Source organism: Homalodisca vitripennis, chromosome 4 (assembly GCF_021130785.1).
Source record: "Homalodisca vitripennis isolate AUS2020 chromosome 4, UT_GWSS_2.1, whole genome shotgun sequence".
NCBI classification, from domain to species: Eukaryota; Metazoa; Arthropoda; class Insecta; order Hemiptera; family Cicadellidae; genus Homalodisca; species Homalodisca vitripennis.
The window spans coordinates 149,465,295-149,486,578 of record NC_060210.1 but is presented as its reverse complement, the minus strand read 5'-3'; the positions used below and the strand labels follow the sequence as shown (position 1 = coordinate 149,486,578).

The 21,284-nt window shown below is 30.7% G+C and overlaps 1 protein-coding gene across 6 annotated transcripts in view; it reads right to left on the bottom strand.

Moving 5' to 3' along the window:
- Positions 1-1,848: 1,848 nt before the first annotated feature.
- Positions 1,849-21,284, bottom strand: part of LOC124360323 (protein FAM102B) — a 154,147-nt gene continuing 134,711 nt past the window's right edge. For 5 of the 6 annotated variants that reach the window (XM_046813843.1, XM_046813848.1, XM_046813845.1 and 2 more), the window contains 2 exons: positions 15,706-15,902; positions 1,849-9,909 (listed from right to left, as the gene is read on the bottom strand). In XM_046813843.1, the coding sequence (XP_046669799.1) occupies positions 9,803-9,909; positions 15,706-15,902 (304 nt within the window). In that variant the 3' untranslated portion in view covers positions 1,849-9,802. Of the gene's footprint in view, positions 9,910-15,705; positions 15,903-17,131; positions 17,246-21,284 lie in introns of all 6 variants that reach the window. The other variant, XM_046813847.1, reaches the window with a different exon arrangement.

Here is a 21,284-nt window from a genome sequence, read left to right as displayed (position 1 = left end):
CTCTTTCCATTCCACTAAAACATTTTAAATGTCAGCATATCAGGACATTTGTAAAAATTCAGTTAAACTTATACCTACCTATTTTCATCCACTGTTTAATTGGACAGCAAGAGTTAATGTACTGTGTTTAGGTACTTTTAATAGGGCTATAGGAACAAACTTATTATAACTTTACACTTATTATAAGTTTATAAACTTATACACTCATTAATAAAGTATATAGGAAATACAAAAATGTACAATATTCCAGAAATGTTGTAATTCATGCAGCTTTCAAGTTACATTATTTGACCCCATAAATATACGAGCTTGCTCCATACCCTACTACACAATAGCTTACTTCAATATAAAATCTTATATCAGTGAGTTTCTATGCAAAAATAAACTTCCACATTGAAAGTTTTTTAATAAACTAAGCTCAACAAATCTGTAAAAATAAAAAAGTATGCATTTCAAAAATATTATTTTGTGTACTAAACACAGAAGTAAAACTTGTAGCAACAACTTGTTTACAATTGGCAATAACCATGGCATATCAAAAATAAATTAAAACATCTTGTGCAAGAACGTAATTTTTCAAAAATTCATATAAGTGTGTAAAAAAGTTATTTTGCATATTTTAATTAGACTCTACATAAAATATAAATTTTATTTTAATTTTAAATTTGTGCTTAATATAATGCCCAACCAGAATCATAAGAAAACAAATAATGTAAAAGTTCACAGGAGTATATGACAATTTTATTTTATCTATGCATTATGCATTTTCACTTAACATCACAATTATAAGGAATAACAGAATCCAAGAAATGTTGGTGGAAAAAGTAAACAGGCTGACATTTGTGTATGTTATGGTTGTTACAAGCAGTCAAAATAATGAATAGACCAGCAGAGACAGTTATAAGCACATAAACTATACTCTAATGTTTGTTGTATAAAAATTATTACTTGCAGATTTTTTTACATATACAAAAATTATTAGTTTAATAAACTGATGTAATGAAAAAAAAAAACATTTAAGTTGCTCTTAAAAGAAAGTTGGTTATTTTTGTAATGGTTACCAGAAGTTTTTATTCAAAAGAAATTGATTTATAATATGTTTCAATTTTAATTTTGATCCTTTTAGCATCTATAATTTACTTGTTAGTCAGATAAAACTACTAAGGTATTTTCATCTAAAATGCAAAGTTTCACATAAATCCAGTCAAGAACTTGTTTCAGAGAATTGATATTTGTTAAAGGTATATTTATTAAATAGGCTAACCAACCACATTTGAACTGAATTTATATTTGGGAAATTTAAAAAGTTTAATATTTTAATTGGTTGTGTTTGATGAAAGGAAAAGTGAGGCCCTTTTTAAATGATTTTAAATTATGTTATTAGGCTGTTTTTCCAAAATGCATACAAAACATTAAGATCTTATCTTGAAATGTGTAGGACATATTGGGCTTAAATATGCCCCCTATTACATAATAAAATCCTAATTATTTCTGATTACATAAAAAGTATTGTTTCTGTTTAGCAAGGTTGATATTAAGTTTTTCATGTAATTTTAAAGCATTTGGATTGCCGGAAGTGGAAATAATGAAAAAAGTAGTTTAATGTATCAAACCGTCACTGTTGCACTACACTAGCGCGGTCTGACAGTGGCTTTAATAGGGTTCACTAATAAAATTTGTTTTTAGATTTCCATTATCACACACAGTATATTTAAAGAATCTCTGATGGTCACCATAAGCAACGACCACATCCTTCATACCAAAAATATACTCTATCCATATCACTTATGTCTACCTTGTTTTGAACACTGTTAGTGAAGTTTTTCAGGATAATAGTAAAAAACAATATTTGAATTCAAATTTTATTTCATTTTCTAGTAATCGCAATAACGATATGATACAAACATCATTGCTTAAAACAGGCTTAAAAAAAATACGTACAAACGACATCACATATTTTCATGTTGACCACAATGAACTTTACAGACATACAAATAGTATTTAGCAATGGTGAACACATACAATCTTCTGTAGCCTGTACAATCTCTTACCTGTAAACTATATCTCAACATGATCAAGTAGGAAGCTAAAGTATTATTGTACAGCACATAAACGATACATGCGTACTGTTAAATAGCAGTTGTGTGTTATGTTACAATGAGCATACAATGTTTTCAATAAATACGATTAACAAAATGACATATCAATGACCACACTAATAAAATACAAGCTATTATAAATTCACATTGACGTTTTGTAACAGATAAATTCAAACTGTGACAAGTGGTTTTTAATCATTTATGTTATTAATCTCACTTACAGTGCTTAAATGATTAAATTTCAACCGTGAGACTTCTGCTTTAACAAATAATACTTTGGAAATTATTTTGCATCCAGCCATCTACTATGTGGTTTTCAGCTTTAACCATGTCTTACATTAAACACAATCCAAGTTCGAGACACTCACTGACAGTAGTAACTAAGACCATTCAACAGAATTTGCTGGTGTTGTGCTAGACGTTGTCAATTGTAGTACTAGTCCCGGCCTTTGGATTTGCTATGAATAGTTATTCCAAAGAGATATATTTTCTCTCTGCTGTGCATTACATGGCTGAACACTTCATAACAAAAATCTCTTTAGATTTAATGTGTTAAAAATAGGCTTTGATTTGTTTTTATTAGATATGTATTCAATAAATAAATGGATAGAAGAGCTAAAACATTACATTATTGTCTGAGTAAGTACGCCAAATGATATTTCTGGAATGTATTACAATGATCCGGAAGACAAAAATAAACATTAACTATTATCGGAAGACACAATCTGAAAGAGAACTGCAAACATATTTGACCATAATCTAAGTTACTTTAATGTATCATACCAAAGAACAATTATTAATAGTAACAAACCACAGTATATCATAGTAATTTAAGCTTAAAAAGTATTTTTAAATACATTTTTTATGGAACTAATTTTATTACTTTTAGTATCTTGCTAATACCATTAAACTAATTCCCATTACAGACAACTCAACTGGCTCATATTTGAGCAATTTGATTTCTATCTATAAATTACTCTTAATTATTAACCACTTGGTCCAAATCAATAAAGGCAAACAGCACATGACATCATTAATATTGTTATAACATTCCAATTATTTTTATTACAAAAAGTGAACTTATTTTCACAACCATTTCATGTTAGTCTATATGTATGAGAAAGCTTCCATTTACGTGTCTCTTACTAAAGTGAAAAAGAAAATCCATTAGTTAGGGATTCATATTGAAATGGGGAGCTTATTTTCTGGAAGATTGAGGAAGGGGGAGGAGTTTATGGTGGGAGAGTTCTAAAAATACTTGAAAATGTATCACTTCAAATGTACTGTTTTTAACAACTTTTAAATGATTTTGATTTAGGGAGAATGCTGAATCCTATGTTAGCTTTTGTATTAATAAAGACAGAATATAATATACAAGTATTATAAAACAGTATAAAAAGAGGATTCCATTAAGACTCATTTGTAAAAATAAGATTGAAATACCTGATCGTTACACTTCTTTTAATGTAAAACTAAATTACCCAAGTTGCAGGATTTGGTATCTCATCTTCTGACCCTTTAATGTCAATTAGCGATCGCGAAGGCAGTCTCACTTCTTTTTGTGTGTGTGTTTGTTTTCAATTTATCATTTAAATGTTTGTCTTTTAAATTTAAAGTTTCATTGTTAAACAATTTAATTTTTAACCTGTGACATTATATAACTTAAAATAGCTGTGAACATATCAGTATTACTAAAGGTGGGGACATAATTTGATACCAATTTTTAAATTAATAGTAGTAAAATTCACTAGAAAATTACAGTTGAAATTATGTTTATAAATGTTTCAGTAGTATCCATTCTTCAAAATGTTGTTAGGTAAACATGTGGAAACCTTACAAGATATTAAAAAACTTGTAAGAAATTGTTCTAATGACCTGGGAATCCTACAATCTGTTTTCATATTGATCTACGATATCTATTAACTAAGATATAACTATTCCTTTTCAAAAATAAAGACAGCAACTATTTGGAAACTAACAAATTTCAAAATACATAAGTACTAAAGATGCTTAAAACTGCACAACATAAAAAAGACGTTTCAATTTTGATCAGTATACAGGAAAAGACTAGGTAAAAACTTGCAAAAATGCAAACACCATTTTGCAATTTTTATTGGTTGAGACTGGTGAATTAACTTATTCAAGGAAGATATCTTGTTATAAAAGTTTGATACTATAAATGTTTTATTATGGTGACCCTGAAATAAGAGTACTAATTCTATATTGAATCATGGAATTCAGACTTATTATAATTTTTAGTTTCTCTTCAAGTTTTTTAAATTTAAGGCTCGTCTTTTATTGAGCTGCCAAAGCATTATAATAATATTCCTACAACTTTCATAAAATGACCATTACCTAATAGTTAGGAATTAATTTATAAATACATTTTAAACGAAAAAGGTATTCAATGTAGATTGCAATTGCAATAAATTTGGCATTCAAGCATTTTGAAGACAATTTGTTGGATATTCTGCTACTCATTACAGAGTCACAGTTTAGTATAAATACAATAGATCTAACATTAATTTTAAAATATATATTGCTAAGTGGAATTACTTTATTGGATATTTTGAAAATGATGAGATGATTGAGGTACAAATTATTTCATGCCATGTCTTAAAATTTATGAAAATTTTTTAAATTTTATGACAAAATTTTAATAATTAAGAAAATATGTAAGTAAATTACAAAAACTATTATTATTATATAAAATTATATTACAATATTAATTTCTAAATAATATAGAAACATCACACTGCCAATGCCAATGTTAATGGCAACTCCCTTGGCATCTTGCCATCTCCACTATTATGAATACCAGTGCAAATGTAACTTAATAACCAATTTAATAGCTTTTCATTTCACAACACACTTCATAAATACAACATTTTAGTAGAACTTGATTTTGCACTTTCAATGCAACTTCTCTGACAAAACAATTTTCAAATGAAGTCTTTTTATCAATAATTTAGTAATAAGTAGCTTATATGCTCTGCCTTTTAAAATGGTAAACATCAGCCATTGAAGAATTAATTTTAAATGGTTTAACAAACTCTATTAAAAAATCTTAATCATAAATGATTTCTTAACAATTTGAGCACTTGCCCCGAATTATGTGCGTAAAATTTAATGTGGGGCATTTTCAGTGATTAAGAGGGAATGCTAGTTAGTTGCTGGCCCCGCATCTGAGACTCAGGTTATAATATGGGGGTAAATTTAAAAGTGTGTTATAAAAAGAGACTCTTCTTAAATCCATAAAGGTTTCATTTCATAAAACTTAGATTTTAGTGTTTCAGTGTTAATGAATTATTAAAAATCCTATTATTTATCAGTTGACTAATTATTTATAATTTGTATTCAGCATAAAACTTCTTATGACAAAATTTATACTGGATATAAATTATAAACAATTAGTAATAACTGACATTTAAAAAAATGTATACGCAATGAGACAAGTTTCCATTTAAAACACACTTAAAAATTAGCCCCATGTTAAAAGCAGAGCCTCAGATGCATAGCTGGTAGCTGATTAACGTTCCGTCTTAAAAAAAGTAAAATTATTATACTTATATAAAAAATGTTACATACCTGTATTTCCATGGTTTCTTCTTTTTTATAATTAAAAATTTGTTAAATTCTGTTAACATTTTTTACACATGTTTTACTAAAAAAACTTTAACTTAGCATATTTACAATAATTTTGCAATGTCTCATTTGAACATTTGCAAACATTTTGAACATTAATTGTTAAATATAGCAGCTGTCCAAGCTGTCAACATTGAACTTTAAAATAATTTGTCAGTCTATAGAAATAATCAGAAGAAGTCTAATTCATACAACTTTCAATTAAGATATTCTAGTTGATTTTGTACTCAAATCTAATCTTTTCAGTGTAGAATAGGTCTTGGTACATTAGAAAAGTAGTAACTTGTGATTTAGGTTCCTGTCAATTTCAAATGATATATTTTATTTTATTTTTTGCTGACTAATATGGTCAGACTACTCATGAACCCTCCAAGTGCTAACCATAACACTTTCAAGTGCAGGGTGTTTTCAACTTGTGGCATGGTTTTAAAAAATTATGCTTTGAAAATAAAAATGAAGTATGAATGTTTTTCAAAATGTAGTAATAACATTTCCAAAATATACATATAGTTTCAAATTTAGCTCTGAATAAGATAAATATTGCACTAAGGCTTTTTGAACAATAATTACACAGAACAATTTTAAAACATAACTATTTTCCATTTGTTCAAAATTCACAAATAATGTCAGCTCCATCAAAAATATTTCTTCAAAATAAACAACAAAATTTGATCATACATGTGAGCACACAAAAGCTAAATGTCAGTGTTGCAATGTGCAATGCACAATTTTATATGAAAAAACTGCTGTTTTTATATGCCAACAGCTGACTGAATCAGCTGACATGTACCACGCTGACTGAATAAGCTGACTTTTATTTCTAATACTTCTTGCAATTTTCTGAAATAATAGTATTCAAATCAAATGAAATCAAAGAGTGTTTTTGACTTGAATGTTTGATTTTACAATATACTTGTTTATATTTCTTTACATTTTTCCAACTAAAAAGTGTATTGGAATAGTGGTTACGGTTGGATGACTCACACTTTCTTATAGGTCTACAAAATGTAATGGACAGTATAAATTACTTTTTAGAATATATGATCTCAGTTCAAAAATTGCTTCTCTCTACTAGAAAACTAAAATACAATTTGCCTATTATGGAGGTATACATTATTACCCAACCCCTCTCAAAAATGGATATATGAGTTATATTCTAACCATATTGAATGCAATTTTGTATAACTTCAGTTATTATATTGTAATAAAATATCAAACTACGCCAAGAAACCATATCACTTTATTCAAAATCATTTAGTTTTAAATATTAACTTTTATTTCCAGAAATGAGAACAGCTCCAAAGCTCTAATATAGCTAGATGTCTGATGGAAATAACTTAGAATGAATTTGGTCTCATGAGGAAAAATAAACAATAAGGGACCTTATATCTACCATTTTCTATTCCCTTTCAAATGATGATTGTTTGCTAAAAATAAAAAAGATAAATGAATTTTGATACTATAATGACCATAATTTTTGTAGAATAGAAATAAGTTTCTTGCTGTCTCTAGCACTGTCACATTAATACCTTAAGGTTTGAGGTCTTAACAAGAAAACTAAAACCAACTAACCATATTTGAGTTGTTTCCCAATTTTGAAGAGAAGAAGGGCGATTTAAATATTTTTTATGTGTTTAAACTAACATTATTTATGCACAGTCACTTTTTCCATCCTGTACTATTTGTAAAGATAAGTAGCACCATACAAAATATTCACAATAAAACAAAATGTTGAATACATCCTATAACACTCAAAGGACTAAACTTTCTATTTAATAATGAAACACACTTTGTATCTCACAATAATTAAAACAATGCTAAAGATACAAGTTAACCCCTTTAGTGTGAATGTCAGTATATATGAGCATATGAAGTCATGCCAAAAATGAAAATGTTTATAAATATAACAGTTTGAGATTTTACAACAAATGTATGAACATTGTGTACAGACATCACATAACAAATAACTTTCTCAGTTTTTTCATATTAATTAAAAATTCCTTCATAAAAATTATCCTAAATATGTGAGAAAAATTAGTATCTAACATTATTATCATTTTCAGCATATAATTTTAATTCTCTGTGTAGAAAACTAGTAAATTAAACCTAGGAGAAAAAAATAAACTAAATTATGACGTTTTAATTTTTTTATATCAGCGTACATGTTTAAACAAAACAATACAATTATAATATATTTCACATTATATTCTTCCTATATAATGAATATAAGTCCCGGTTAAACCTTCATTAAAAATAAGGTTTTATGAAAACATGCCATTTTTTAGTTCAACTTGTTTTGGAAAATATTTTTAAGTGCCATTTTGATGGGAAACAGCAAAATATTTCTTAATTTTTACTAATTATAAATTTACTTGTTTAAAAAAAATTATAAATTAGTAAGACATATATGTTTTATATGATTTTCAATTACATAGTTTTATTAAACACAATAACAAATACAATTCATTAATTGAAAACACATATAAAAAAGTTTTTAGTTTTACTGTTACTACCTCTAAAGGTTGAGAAAAAATGTAAATGGCATTTTTAGAAACATTTATTTTTTGTGTTCTGACACACTAAAAGGGTTAACAATAAATTGGAAAGATAAAAAAACTGCTGTATATAGCATTGAATAAGCAGTACGGCACCATGTGTAGTTGTGGAAGTGAGAATTATATGTTAATGACGGTGACTGCACCAGCACAGAGGTAATTACTGAACCAACACAAGGGTCCATTAAAACCAAACCAAATTTGTACAGAGTGTAAAGAGAAATGTTCAGTTTTTATTTAAACTATGAATAAAAGTATCAATTTAGCTTCACAAAAACCAGGCACTTCTAAAATTAACATTTCTTCACTCACATACATCAAGAGTCAATTAATTATTATGACCTTAATTTACAGTAATATACAGTAAATAGCTAAAATTGGCAATGGTTAAGTATGACAAACAGTTGAATCACTCTAGTATAATAAATAACATCGAGTGGGAGATGGGCAAGCAATTTCGCATATGAAAGTATACATTAGCCTCATGTACAAAAAAATGAAGTATGAAACACAGTCTTAGGGGAAAATGTTTCAAAATATACTTATCACAAACAAAATTTTCAAAAAACATTTTTAAGGCCACTTAAATAGCATTATTACTAACAAAAATACATTGCTTTTTATCTTAAACCATGCTTCTGAAATCCCATTTTACTAAAACTATAAGTACAGGAGCGGCCAAAAAGCAGGGTTTTAATTCACAGATATATTATTTTAACCAATATATTGATTAGGATGAAATATGTACATATTATTTTTACAGTTTTTTTCATACGTTTAAGCTTAATCCTCCAAATGCTAGTGTCGCATTGATGCGACTAGGATCAGTTTGTTTGACCTTAGCAATTGGTGTTAACCATAACTAAAAATTAAATTTGTAACTAACACCAAAAGTTATAAAAATGCATGAATTACAACATGTTTTAGTATTGAACAGTTTATAACAAAACGCTTATATAAAACTAATGCTTGCCCAGCTCATGAACATGATGGAAGAAAATGCCATTAACTTCAGACTCTCTATTCTGTCATTGGTAATAATACCAAATAAAACATAGCAAAAAATAACCAATAATGTTTGGAAGAAAAATACATATTTTGGTAACAGATACTAAATCTGCTTAGTAGGTATAAAACTATTTATATCATAAAACACATTTGATTAACATAGTTAAGAAGGCGACAAGAATAAATCCTGTTGCTTCTCAAATACATTTTAAATGAAATCACAAAGAAAAAGCAACTGTAATGAAATGCCGTCTACTTCCAACATATGAATACTGCTTAAATAAATACAGTCATATGTGCAGCATAAGTTTGTAAACACTGAATCTTATGGAATGGACATCCTGCATACAGTACAATTCTAAGCCCGTTGTCAAAGTATTTCTTTATCACTAAGCTTTATACAATATACATAATTATTTTATACAAAAATGAAAGATAGCAGATGAGAGTAATGGTAACTTGGAGTGGGAGCGGCGTGCAGCCCCTCGGCTAATGTTACCTGTCGTCCATCACGACTTGTTTGAACACGCCTAAAGACTTGACTTCGTGACTCCCGAGGGCTGTGGTGCCATCTTTCGCAATGTACAATTGTAATCCAGAGGCTGCAACATTGTATAATGTCAGGTAAAACTTATTGCACTGAGATTATCTTTTTGAGAATTTATAAATTAAAATATATACAGGGGTTTGAATTTATATACATCAGTATTCACTACTGGACTGAGAAATTGGGAGAATTAAACACCAGACAAGGCAAAAGACCCATCACGAGTTTTTTTTAAGAAGGGGTTTGAAAAACGCATTTTCACTTAGTTATTCGTAATCAAATATACGTTACTAAATATATCAATAAAGTAAGAAACATACCTGATTGTAATGTATTTATTTCTTAGTTTTATAATTTACTATAACTTCACAAAATATTATAAACTTTTAATAAAAATCATGAATGCACGTTGTAACAAGGCTAGTGGCCAATATTTCATATAGTAAGATATGTTTTAATTTATTTTTTAAAGTTCAGGGTTTCACTTTTGATGGTTAACGTTTATATCACTGCATTTTGCATCTTTCAGTCAGAATGATATCTGGTTTCTGATGAAATGGCATTGTGGGTGTTCTTTGTTGATTTTATGTTTTTTATGCTACTTGACAAATAATTGTCAAAGCAGAAAACATAGCAATACCTGTCGTTAGGACGTAGTGCCATTATCATCTCATTAATTATATTGGACAATGTTGTTGATGGGTCAGAGTAAGATCGGTGCTAATCTGTATGTAACACTTTCATTGTTTTTTTATTGATACTGTAATTGAGCTTGATATGCTACTGTTATTGCTTATTTATATTTATTGCAGTCTTTTTTTGTAGTCTATTATTGTTACTTTGTTGTTACTGTTACTAGTTTTATTATATTATTATTACAGCCTTATTTTATAACATCAGTTTGTACTATTTGTAAATTGTGTATCACTTAAATAAATAAATAAACTCAAAATTTGTATTATTATAAAATTTAACAACTACATATGATAAAAACAAATACAATTTTAAAACAAAATAATTTTTCCATTTGAAATAAACCTGATTCTTTACTTTTGTCAGTTAAATTTATTCTGTAGTTTTTGTTAGCAATAATCAACTCTTATGGTTTCACAAACTTGATACTCAAGGATTTTTACGGTGTACACATATCTCAATGGTTGAGAACAACTTATTTAAATTGATAGAAAAATTATAATTATACATAAATTAAATTTAAATATGAAAAAAATTAATCTAATCATGGAAATATTCACACCTTACATTAAATTAAATTATATTAATTCAAATAGTATATTAATGGATGTACAAGATTACATTGTAGAAGTTTCTTTCTTATTGGAATTATTTAATTAATTTTAAGACAAAACACTCCAAAAATAATAAAATTCGTATTTGTGTGAAGCCTTTTGCTTTCAAGGAAAGCATCATCAAATAGTGCAGTCATTGAAGCATTGTTGGTCCGAATTTTTTTACTGTGAACCGAATTGCATAAAATTTTGGAATTAGGTTCATCTTACCCTTAACTTCAAAAGTGAAAATCATTTGAACTCCGCAACCACCCTGGGGGTGTTTGCCACCCCTTCTCGGGAGTGAATTTATTTTTTTTGAAATAACCTCAGATATCGATAGAAGGCCTAATTTTAAGCAAAAAATCATCTATAACGTTTTTCGAAAAAATCAATACTTTTCAAGTTATTGGCAATTGAAAATTCGCAATTGTTACACGTTTTTCATCGGTTTTTTGCAAATATCTCCAAAAATATAAGTTTTATCGAAAATTTTATAAGGAACACAATTGTAGCAGGTAAAACAATGAACAATTTTCTTTTTAGAAAGTATTCTAAGTGCAATATTAAGCTAGATATTAAAAATCAAAGCCGTTTTTTATTTTGTCTGAAATTTAATCGATGTGGTCAATGCCATCTAGCGGCGACCAGATGCATTTTAGGCATTCTAATAAAAAAGAGTTTTATAGTGCTTGAAATAAGCTTTAAAATGAGCACTATTAAAAGTCTTTTGCACGTAAAATAAGTGAGCTGTATTGAAAATAAGAGGAGCATCTAATGTTTTTTCTTTTAAATCAATGGGTTTCATAAGTGCCATTTCCACCAAAATTAAAATTAATCGTATTCCACCTAGAATCAACTTTATTATGAAGAGTTTAATAGATTGTATCAGTTTGGATGCTTCAGGACACATATTTTTCAAAAAAGTCACGATTAAAAAAAATTTCAAATTTTTAAAAAACCACCTTTTTTCATAATATCTCAAAAATGACGACACATACGAATAAAAGTGTAGGTATGAAAAATGTAGGTATATTTCTGACAAACAATTTGGATTTTTTTATTTTTCTGTAAAACAAAAATTGACGGAAATCTGATTGTTTAAAGAGCGCGTGGCAGCGCAATCACAGCCCCTCTAAGCCCTTTAACCCTTTACCATTTGAGAAAAAGGTTTTTTACTATATATTGCAATGAAGGATGTTGTAGCTCTCTTAATTAACTTTACAATGGTTTTTTATAAATTGTGATAGCATGAAAATTGAAGGAGTTATGGTCAAAAACTTATCATATTTTTTTCTACTTAGTAACTGAAAATTTCGGACTGTGAATATTTGGAGCAATGTGAAAGTACGCAGTATAATAGAGACCCAAAACTATTGTAATGTGTATATATATACATAATATGGCTCATATATTTTGGAAACGTAGGCATGAATACATACCAACTTTCTTATATGTACAGTAGAGTCCCGGTAATCCGAGGTGAATGGGGACCGAATGTACCTCGAATTGTGAAGAACTCGAATTATACGGAACACTTTGAGAAAAATTGGGTTATAATTAGAACTGAAGGCAAACAAAAGAAATATGCTTTTATTACAAATACCAGCATTAATAAATTACTTACAGAGGTCCAAAAGATGCAATGTTTACTTAAAAAAAAACTCTCTAGAGTTTTTTGTTTCACCACACTGCAGCGTTTGCGGGCAGCCATGTCTCTCCACCGCCGAAGCAATAACGTGTCTGCCACTGTCGCCTCTGCTTGCTGCTCTACGTAGCGCAGGGCCGCATCCAGTGCCGCGTAGCCGTCGCTGTGAGTCATTGCCGGGTCTGTCTCCCTGCACACTTTCTTCTTCCTCACTCCCGTCAGCTGTCATGTCTGTGACCATCTCAACTATGGTGTCGTCTGTTGTCTCTAACTGTTCGTCCCTACTCATCCACTCTCCAATATCAGTTTGATTTGTCCCATTGCAACCAGAAAGTCTGTTTATTAAATTTATTAACGGTAGATCGTCATTCTTCATCATCATTTTCAATTTTACACACTCCGATTTTCTTCCATGATTTCTGGATTGTTTCTGGTTTAATTTTGCTCCAAGCTTCAGCGATCCAATAAATTTACATCCTTGATTGTGACTCTTTTCAGGAAATCTGTTATGGTTGCCTCTCTCCTTCAATTGTTTGAAACATTGATTGCAATTAAACGGCGTCTGTACTTTTTTTTTCAAAGTTTTCAAGTACGTCTTGGTCCATAGGCTGAATGAGGCTGGTCACGTTCGGTGGCAAAAACATCGTGCGTATGCCATCGCATTGTAATTCCCCTTCATCTGGGTGTGATCCTGCGTTATCAAGTGTTAAGGGGGTAGTAGGTGGCTTTAGAGGGGTAGGTTGCTTTTCTTAAAAAACCTTTTGGTTTCCGGAACAAATGAACTAAAAAAAACCAGGTTTTTTAAAAATTTGCTTGTCCATCCATGCATTTTTTTGGTTTGTATAAGTTGTTGAAAGCATTGAAATAGACATGTTTTTTAAACTCACGAGGCTTAGCAGACTTGCCAATGACAGTTAGTTTTAATTTTATGGCTTCCCGATGCGTTTGAAAGCGGCTAGCACAGTCAGTCTCTCTTTGCTTTTTTTGTGACCCGGAGCAGCTTTTTCCTCCCGTTAAGCTAGAGTTTTTGATGGCAAAGTTTTAAAATTCAAACCCAGTTTCATCACAGTTGTAAATCTGATCAGGTGTTAAATTTTCACTTTTAATAAGATTTTTTTAACTTTTCTCAGAACTGAACAACTGCCTCAGAATCCGCCGAGAGTTTTTCTCCCCACAAAATTTGTAACTGCCTCACGTTATAACGTTTTTTTCCAACGGTCAAGCCATCCTACACTTGCCGTAAAATCTTCCTCAACTTCATTGATTTCATTGCGAAAGTACAATGCCTTTTCCTGTAAAATAGGTCCGGAAATAGGACAACCTTTGTTTCATTGTTGACAAACCATACAAATAGGGCCTCACTAGTTTTTTTCATACTCTGCTTTCTTCATAGACTTCCCGCTCATTATTACACTTTTCCGAGCACTTTTCTGATGCAAACTTTTCAATTTTATCGCGATTCCTTCGCCAGTCACCAACTGTCACTTCACCAACTCCGTACTCGGCAGCTAATTTTTTAACGTTTCACCTTTATCAAGTCTTAAGAGCTTCTAGTTTTGTTTTTATCGGTACAAAACTTTTCTTTTACTTTTTGAACTCATAGTTCACTGTACAATGAAACACATAAAATTTTCAGAAAAATACTTTTTTACTAAAACTTAATATTTAGACAACAAGTACTTGTACGTTGTAAATAACAGACGGGTAAGCGCACTGCGATCGTAATCTAGAACAACCGTACGGCAGTCGAACGTGATGAGCAACGGACTGATTTATTTTTAGACAATACGGGGCGCGATGTTCCGTGGCCTTGACAATAGGGTGGGGGGTTTGTGGCGGTGCAAATGAAGTGGGACTGATGAGTCAGGCTGCTGGCTTCTCCAAGTAGCCTAGCACTCAGTTTACAGACATGCGCTCGAGTGTGTTGTACAAATATGTCAATATCACATTTTATTTTTTTACATGTGTTGGCTCGGATTTAACGGAACCTCGGGACTATCGAGACTCGAACTATCGGGACTCTACTGTATATATAACACATTTGAGTACATTTTGTATAATTTGTAAATATTTTATGCAATAAATGGCAATTTTTTACTCTAAATTAAATTATTTTTAAATAATATGTAATCATATATATTTACTGTTTTAATTTAGGGGTAGTTTTAAGGGCAGAAAAGCTTAATAATATGATAATCATTTTCGAGAGTGTGGAATAATATTTAAATCCTTTTCATTTTATCAAAAAAACTTTTTAACAATTTTTTTATCAAGGGGTAGTTTCAAGGGTTGAAAGGGGGTTAAAAATTTGATAATTATTATAGAAAATATAAAATATTACTAACTCTATACTTACATCTTTTTATATCATACCAAAGTATTTTTTTGTGATTTTTTTCAATTTAGGGGTTGTTTGCAAGGGTTGTAAGATGTTCAAGGGGTTGAAAATGATTTTAATATGGGGTAATTGTGTTATAAAACACTTTAAAATTTCACCACTTACTATTAAACATGTTTTCTAGCGATAAAATGGCTCAATGTCGATTTTTCCATTAAGGGGTTGTTTACACCCCTTAAAAATAATAGGCGGAGTTCAGATCATTTTCACTTTTGAAGTTAAGGGTAAGATGAGCCTAATTCCAAAATTTCATGCAAATCGGTTCACAGTAAAAAAATTCGGAGGTAAGACCGTATTTTTCGCTTCAATGACTGCACTAAAACCCACATCTGAAATTAAAGTGGTTACAATAATAATATAATTGTTTATATGTTTATAAACAACTTTAGTTTCAGTTTCAGGCCTGATGTTTTCACTGGAAACGCAGGGCCTCACACAACAAAAATATTGTATTATTATTGGAGTGTTTGTATTTTAATTCATTAATGTTGAATATTGTTTCAAACTGTATACACTCACTTTCAGACTCTGATTGCTGCTCAAGGTTGGTAGCCTTGATCAACTGCTCAATGAGAGGATCAGGGTTGACTCGTGAGGCCTCTACTCTGCCTCCTCCACCTCCACCTTCCTCTGCTGCCTTCTTTCGCCTCTCCAGCGCTGCCTTGCCACGGTCCAATGAGCCTGTTTCACTCAGCCCTGACCCACTGCTAGCATTCCTACAAATGTAACACACTCTTCATTTAGCCTAGTTTATAAGTCAGTAAAAAAAAATGTTCGTACTAAACATGATTATGTGGGCTTAACAAAAGGTACATTTAAAAAGTATCGATCTTTAAACAGATCACTTTATTTTAGTCCATTTAAAATTAAAAAACCACAACAATTTAATACAAAAACAAAATAAAATATTAAATTTGTTTAAAATTCCTTATTTAAACCACAAATTGATTCTAGATTAACAGAAAAACTTAAAATAAATCAAATTTGTTGATGTCACAAGATACAGGTACGAAATAAATACAATGTATAAAGAAATTATTTGGAAGTTTGCTAATGAAAATGGACTTGCTATGCGGCACTGATTATATTGGTATATACATTTATTATATTATCTTCAGATAAGTACTAAATAAAGAACAAAACCAATTATATTAGAAATAAAAGTTTCCTTGTATACGTGAAATTATGGTTATATTTTATAACAAATATTTTCTGTAGACATTTTTGATGAACTTAGAAAAGGACACTAATATAATTATACTGAATACATTTTAAATGTCCGCATACTTTGGAGTTAGTACCATAAGGGTTAAAACCCTTATTTAAAAATTTAGCAGTTTATTTTATAACAGAGGAACATGCTGTACAATAATTTCATAACTTCGTCTCAACAGGTAATACTGTGATCTATGAATTTTAAGACTCCTTCAAAATCAATGAAATTTGCAATATGTTAGAATATAGGTCTGCATAACTCAGATAAAAATATTGCATTAAAAAAAAATCCTGAAATTGTATGGCCAGCTTTGCTTTAGAGAAAATAAAGATGAAATTTTTCATAGTACACCCACTTATATAAACTTATTAAATACTAACAAAAAGGAAACATGACATTAATTTACAACTACACTAAGAAGAAAGAGATTTTTAAGATATGCCTTACACTTACGCTTATTCATGCTGTTATGACAATAAATACAAATCTACAACACTATCTACAGCATGCATAAGGCGAAAAGCAAAATAATGTATGCAGTTAAAATGCTGGCAACAGAAAATATAATATTACAAAAATGAAAACAAGTTTATGTTAAAAAAATCGAAGAGAGTACACTACATTAAGTAACACTTGGCAATACACAGGATACTCTTGTGCTGAAAATCAAGGAGTGAAACTAAAAACAAAGACAAAACAGGCGTGATATGCCATGCATAAATGTCGTACACTTGACTGCTGCGACGGACAGGAGGCACAGCGTCGGTCTCGTCCGGCGTGTCCTCGGGACTGGCAACTGTCGGCAGCTTGGAGTTGCTCTCCAGCACTTTGCGGTGGACACTCCTACAATGTCATACTCTCACTGTCTACTACTATAGCTTCCACCGTACTTTATTTTATAACCTCAATTACCATAGGTGTGATTTTAAATAACTACTTAAAAAGACATAAACTAGTATCAGTTGAAAAACAGTCATCATTGAGTACTTACAGTGTACCCGTAAATATTTTTACTTATAGTGAAATTTCTTTCTTTCTTTTTATTTATTTAAAGAAATCTTTGTACATACGAGGTCCAATCAAAAAGTATCCGACCTCGTCGTGTATCGCGGCTTCTGCTGCCAATAATGAGATAAGATTTGTTGCGACAATAGTTCCTACTATGATAAGGAAAGGTACAAAGTCTTATCTTGATCCCCCGACTGGTTCGCCGGAGACGGGTCAGTATGTACTGATAAGTCAAGTGCGCGTATCGGTTTTCTCTAACTGTGAAGATGACGGAAAAAGTGGAACAACGTTATTGCATTAAATTTTGCGTGAAACTCGGAGAAAAACAAAGTGAGACCATTCGGAAAATTCAGCTAGCATTCGAAAATGAGGTAATGAGTGTTACGCAGATTAAAGAGTGGTATAACCGTTTCAAAAGTGGTCGAACCTCGGCAGAAAGTGACGCGCGTTCGGGCCGACCAAAAACAAGTCGAACTCCGGAAATCATCGAGAAAGCAAAAGTTTTGATCTGTGAAAATCGTCGAATGACTGTGGAGGAAGTAAGTACTGAGTTAGATGTCAGTTTCGGATCAGCTGAAGCAATTTTAACGGATGACTTGGGATTGCGCCGGGTAGCCGCAAAATTTGTGCCAAAATTGCTGACAGACGAGCAGAAGCAACGGCGATTGGATGTTGCCGAGGACATGCTGCAATGTTGTGAGGATGATGCGGACTTTTTGACATCGATAATAACTGGAGACGAAAGTTGGGTCTATGGATATGACCCTGAGACCAAATTTCAGTCATCACAATGGCAGTCTCCCCAGGATCCTCGGCCAAAAAAAGCAAGGCAAGTTCGAAGCAATGTCAAAGTGATGCTTACTGTTTTTTTCAACCACCGTGGAGTTGTGCACCATGAATATGCCCCTGAGGGTCAAATTGTGAATGCACAGTACTATTTAAGTGTCCAACGTCATCTCCGAGATGCGATTCGCCGCAAAAGACCTGACTTGTGGGCGTCTCAAAATTGGCGGCTACACCACGACAATGCGCCAGCTCATTCTTCCCAGCTCATTCAAACTTTTTTGGCGAAACACGGCACTCCGCAAGTTCCTCAGCCTCCGTACTCTCCAGATATGGCTCCATGCGATTTTTGGCTCTTCCCCCACCTCAAAAAACCATTGAAAGGCACCAGATTTGAAAGTCGAGAAGCAATTATGAAAAAAACGACGGCTGATCTCATGGCGATGCTGAAAAGTGATTTTCAAGACTGCTTCCAGAAGTGGAAACGTCGCTGGAATCGTTGTGTTGCTTCTCAGGGTGCTTATTTTGAAGAAAATTAACGCCAGCTTTTTTTAGGTAACTTCAGTTTTACGTTGCACCAAAAGGTAGGATACTTTTTGATTGGACCTCGTATATACATAGTGACTGCACATAGCTAATTATGTTAAACTGTATGGGACTACAGCTGTTCATCAATTATCTCCAGTATTTTCTGTTATTTCATAATAGTTATTTTCTGCATAATAGTTATTTGATACTACCTTTAACTTTTCTGACCTTAACATGTTCATTATTGTCTTCCAGACAGTGCAAAACTATTAGTTGATTTATATCCTGTAACGAAATCCAACTGTGAAAAAAGAGACAATGTCAAAGGAATCTCATCTGTCATTCATGCCCTCGAGGCCTCCAGAACCAACAAAGACTGTACTAGAGGAAGTCTGTTTGGTTTAAATCAACGAAAACATTTATTTATGTATAAAACTCTTGTAAGTATCTAAAAAAAAGTATGAAGATAAAACACGTTTTGACTTCCTGGTTCCTAATGTTCTAGATTTTAAATATTTAGCAGGGACATTGTTATATTATAGTTAGCAGAGACACAATCATGAACTAATGACATATAGGAATTCTTTGGACAGGGAAGACTTGTTGATTCCTTCAATGTAGCATGCTTGCGACTAGAAGCTACCTGTCCTATTTCACTAGAATCATTATTGTGAATACCTGAAACATCTTGTTACCAGCTTGTTTTTCTTTTATTAGATTTATCAAAGAGATTCACCAACTAAAATGGCTATGCACAACTATCCTTCAAATCTAAAGAGATATCAATCTGTAAATATTTCCATTTATATTCACTACTTAGGAAGTAAGTATGTGCGTCTATTACTAGGGCGGGAGCTTAACAAATAAAGATGGTATAATAAGGCTTAGTAAAGCTTCAATATCTATATTTTCACTTAAATACTCATAATGAAACTTACAATAATCTAATATAATCTTTGTTATTTAATTATTTCAGTATATTTAGAATTTTTTATTACTGTCAGACAACAAAGATTGTACAACCAGCACTCAATTTTGCTATCCTGAACATTTTGGCAACTCATCATAGCTTTGGAATAACATACCACAATATCAAACATTTTTCTAAAGAAAAATAAATTTTACTAATGTTTTTAAGATAAATATCCCACAAACACGTTCCAGTAGGACAATGTCATTCCTTTATTTACTCACACACCCATAAATAAAATTAACTATCAGAAGTGTGTTGAATATCGAGGATATTCTGCAAAATAAAACAGTCTAAGCAAAACAATAACCTACAAACATATGTTACTCATTCTGTCTAAACATTCTCTTATAGATTCTTATTCAGGATATGACCACATAATGGACTGTTGCGTCCCATTACAGAGATGTCGACCCACACAATAAGATCCTAAGTCATATATAACGTCAAAATGTGTCAATGGGTTAACTCTTATGTGCTGACATTTTTTATTTTGATAACCAGAAGACTGTTTACAACCTTTTTTTTAATTCCCAAAAGTGTACAAGTTTTTAGTTCTACCTCAAACTGATCAGCTCAGTTTGGTTTTATTCTGTGTTTTAATTAAAGTTCTTAACTTTTTTTATAAGTAATGATATTTGCTATAAACTGGTCTTTTACTTTATCTTATATAGTTATCCTTAGAAATGGTTCAGTCTTACAATAAAGTATACAATAATTTAGATATTAACTTATATGTACAATTAGTTTATTTATCATTTTTATTTCCATATTTTATTTATTTTTATTTTGTATTGATAATAAGTACATAAAAGGTAAATTTAACTAAAAATGAATCCTGATAATTTCAAGTAATTTGGATACAATATGGCCAACTAACAAATAAACAGTAAGTTATGAAAACCTATTTGATGTTCCAAGATACAGTATTATTTTTTTTAAAGTAAGAGAAAGTACAAAATATTATTTTTCTTGAAGAAAATTTAATTCTCTACCTATTTGTATGTGGTTGAACTATTTCAACGCAATAATGTTGCGGCTAAATTATTAAGTAACAGCAAAATAAGTGATATATTACTGTAGAAAACCTAAAGTGTTAAACAGATGAAAGAGGAGATGATAACATAGCAACTGATATAAATTAACTAGATTATCTTCCAACTCCCATTTTAAACTTTTTAGACAACAGGATGTTTTCTGACAAACACATACTTTAGAAATTATGCTAATCAACCTATTAATTCATGGTGAGCACATGTGATAGTTAAATAAAAAAATCTTACATAACTCAGAGAAAATATTAATATTAAAATGCTAATAATATTTTCAAGTATCTCAGAATTTACCAAAATTCTCTACATAAATAGTGACGGTGGGGAAGAATGTTTGTCGATATAGTTTTCTCTAATTGACTGACCAACACATTTGTGCTGTATCATCTGGTTTATAACTAAAAGTATGAGAAAAACTAAACTGAACATAGTCAAAACCAAAGACTTCATGCAACTCCCAAAACTTCCATTACACTTAATGAACGTGTTAGTAAAACGTTGCAATCTTATCACCTTTTGCAAATATACTTAAAAACATGAC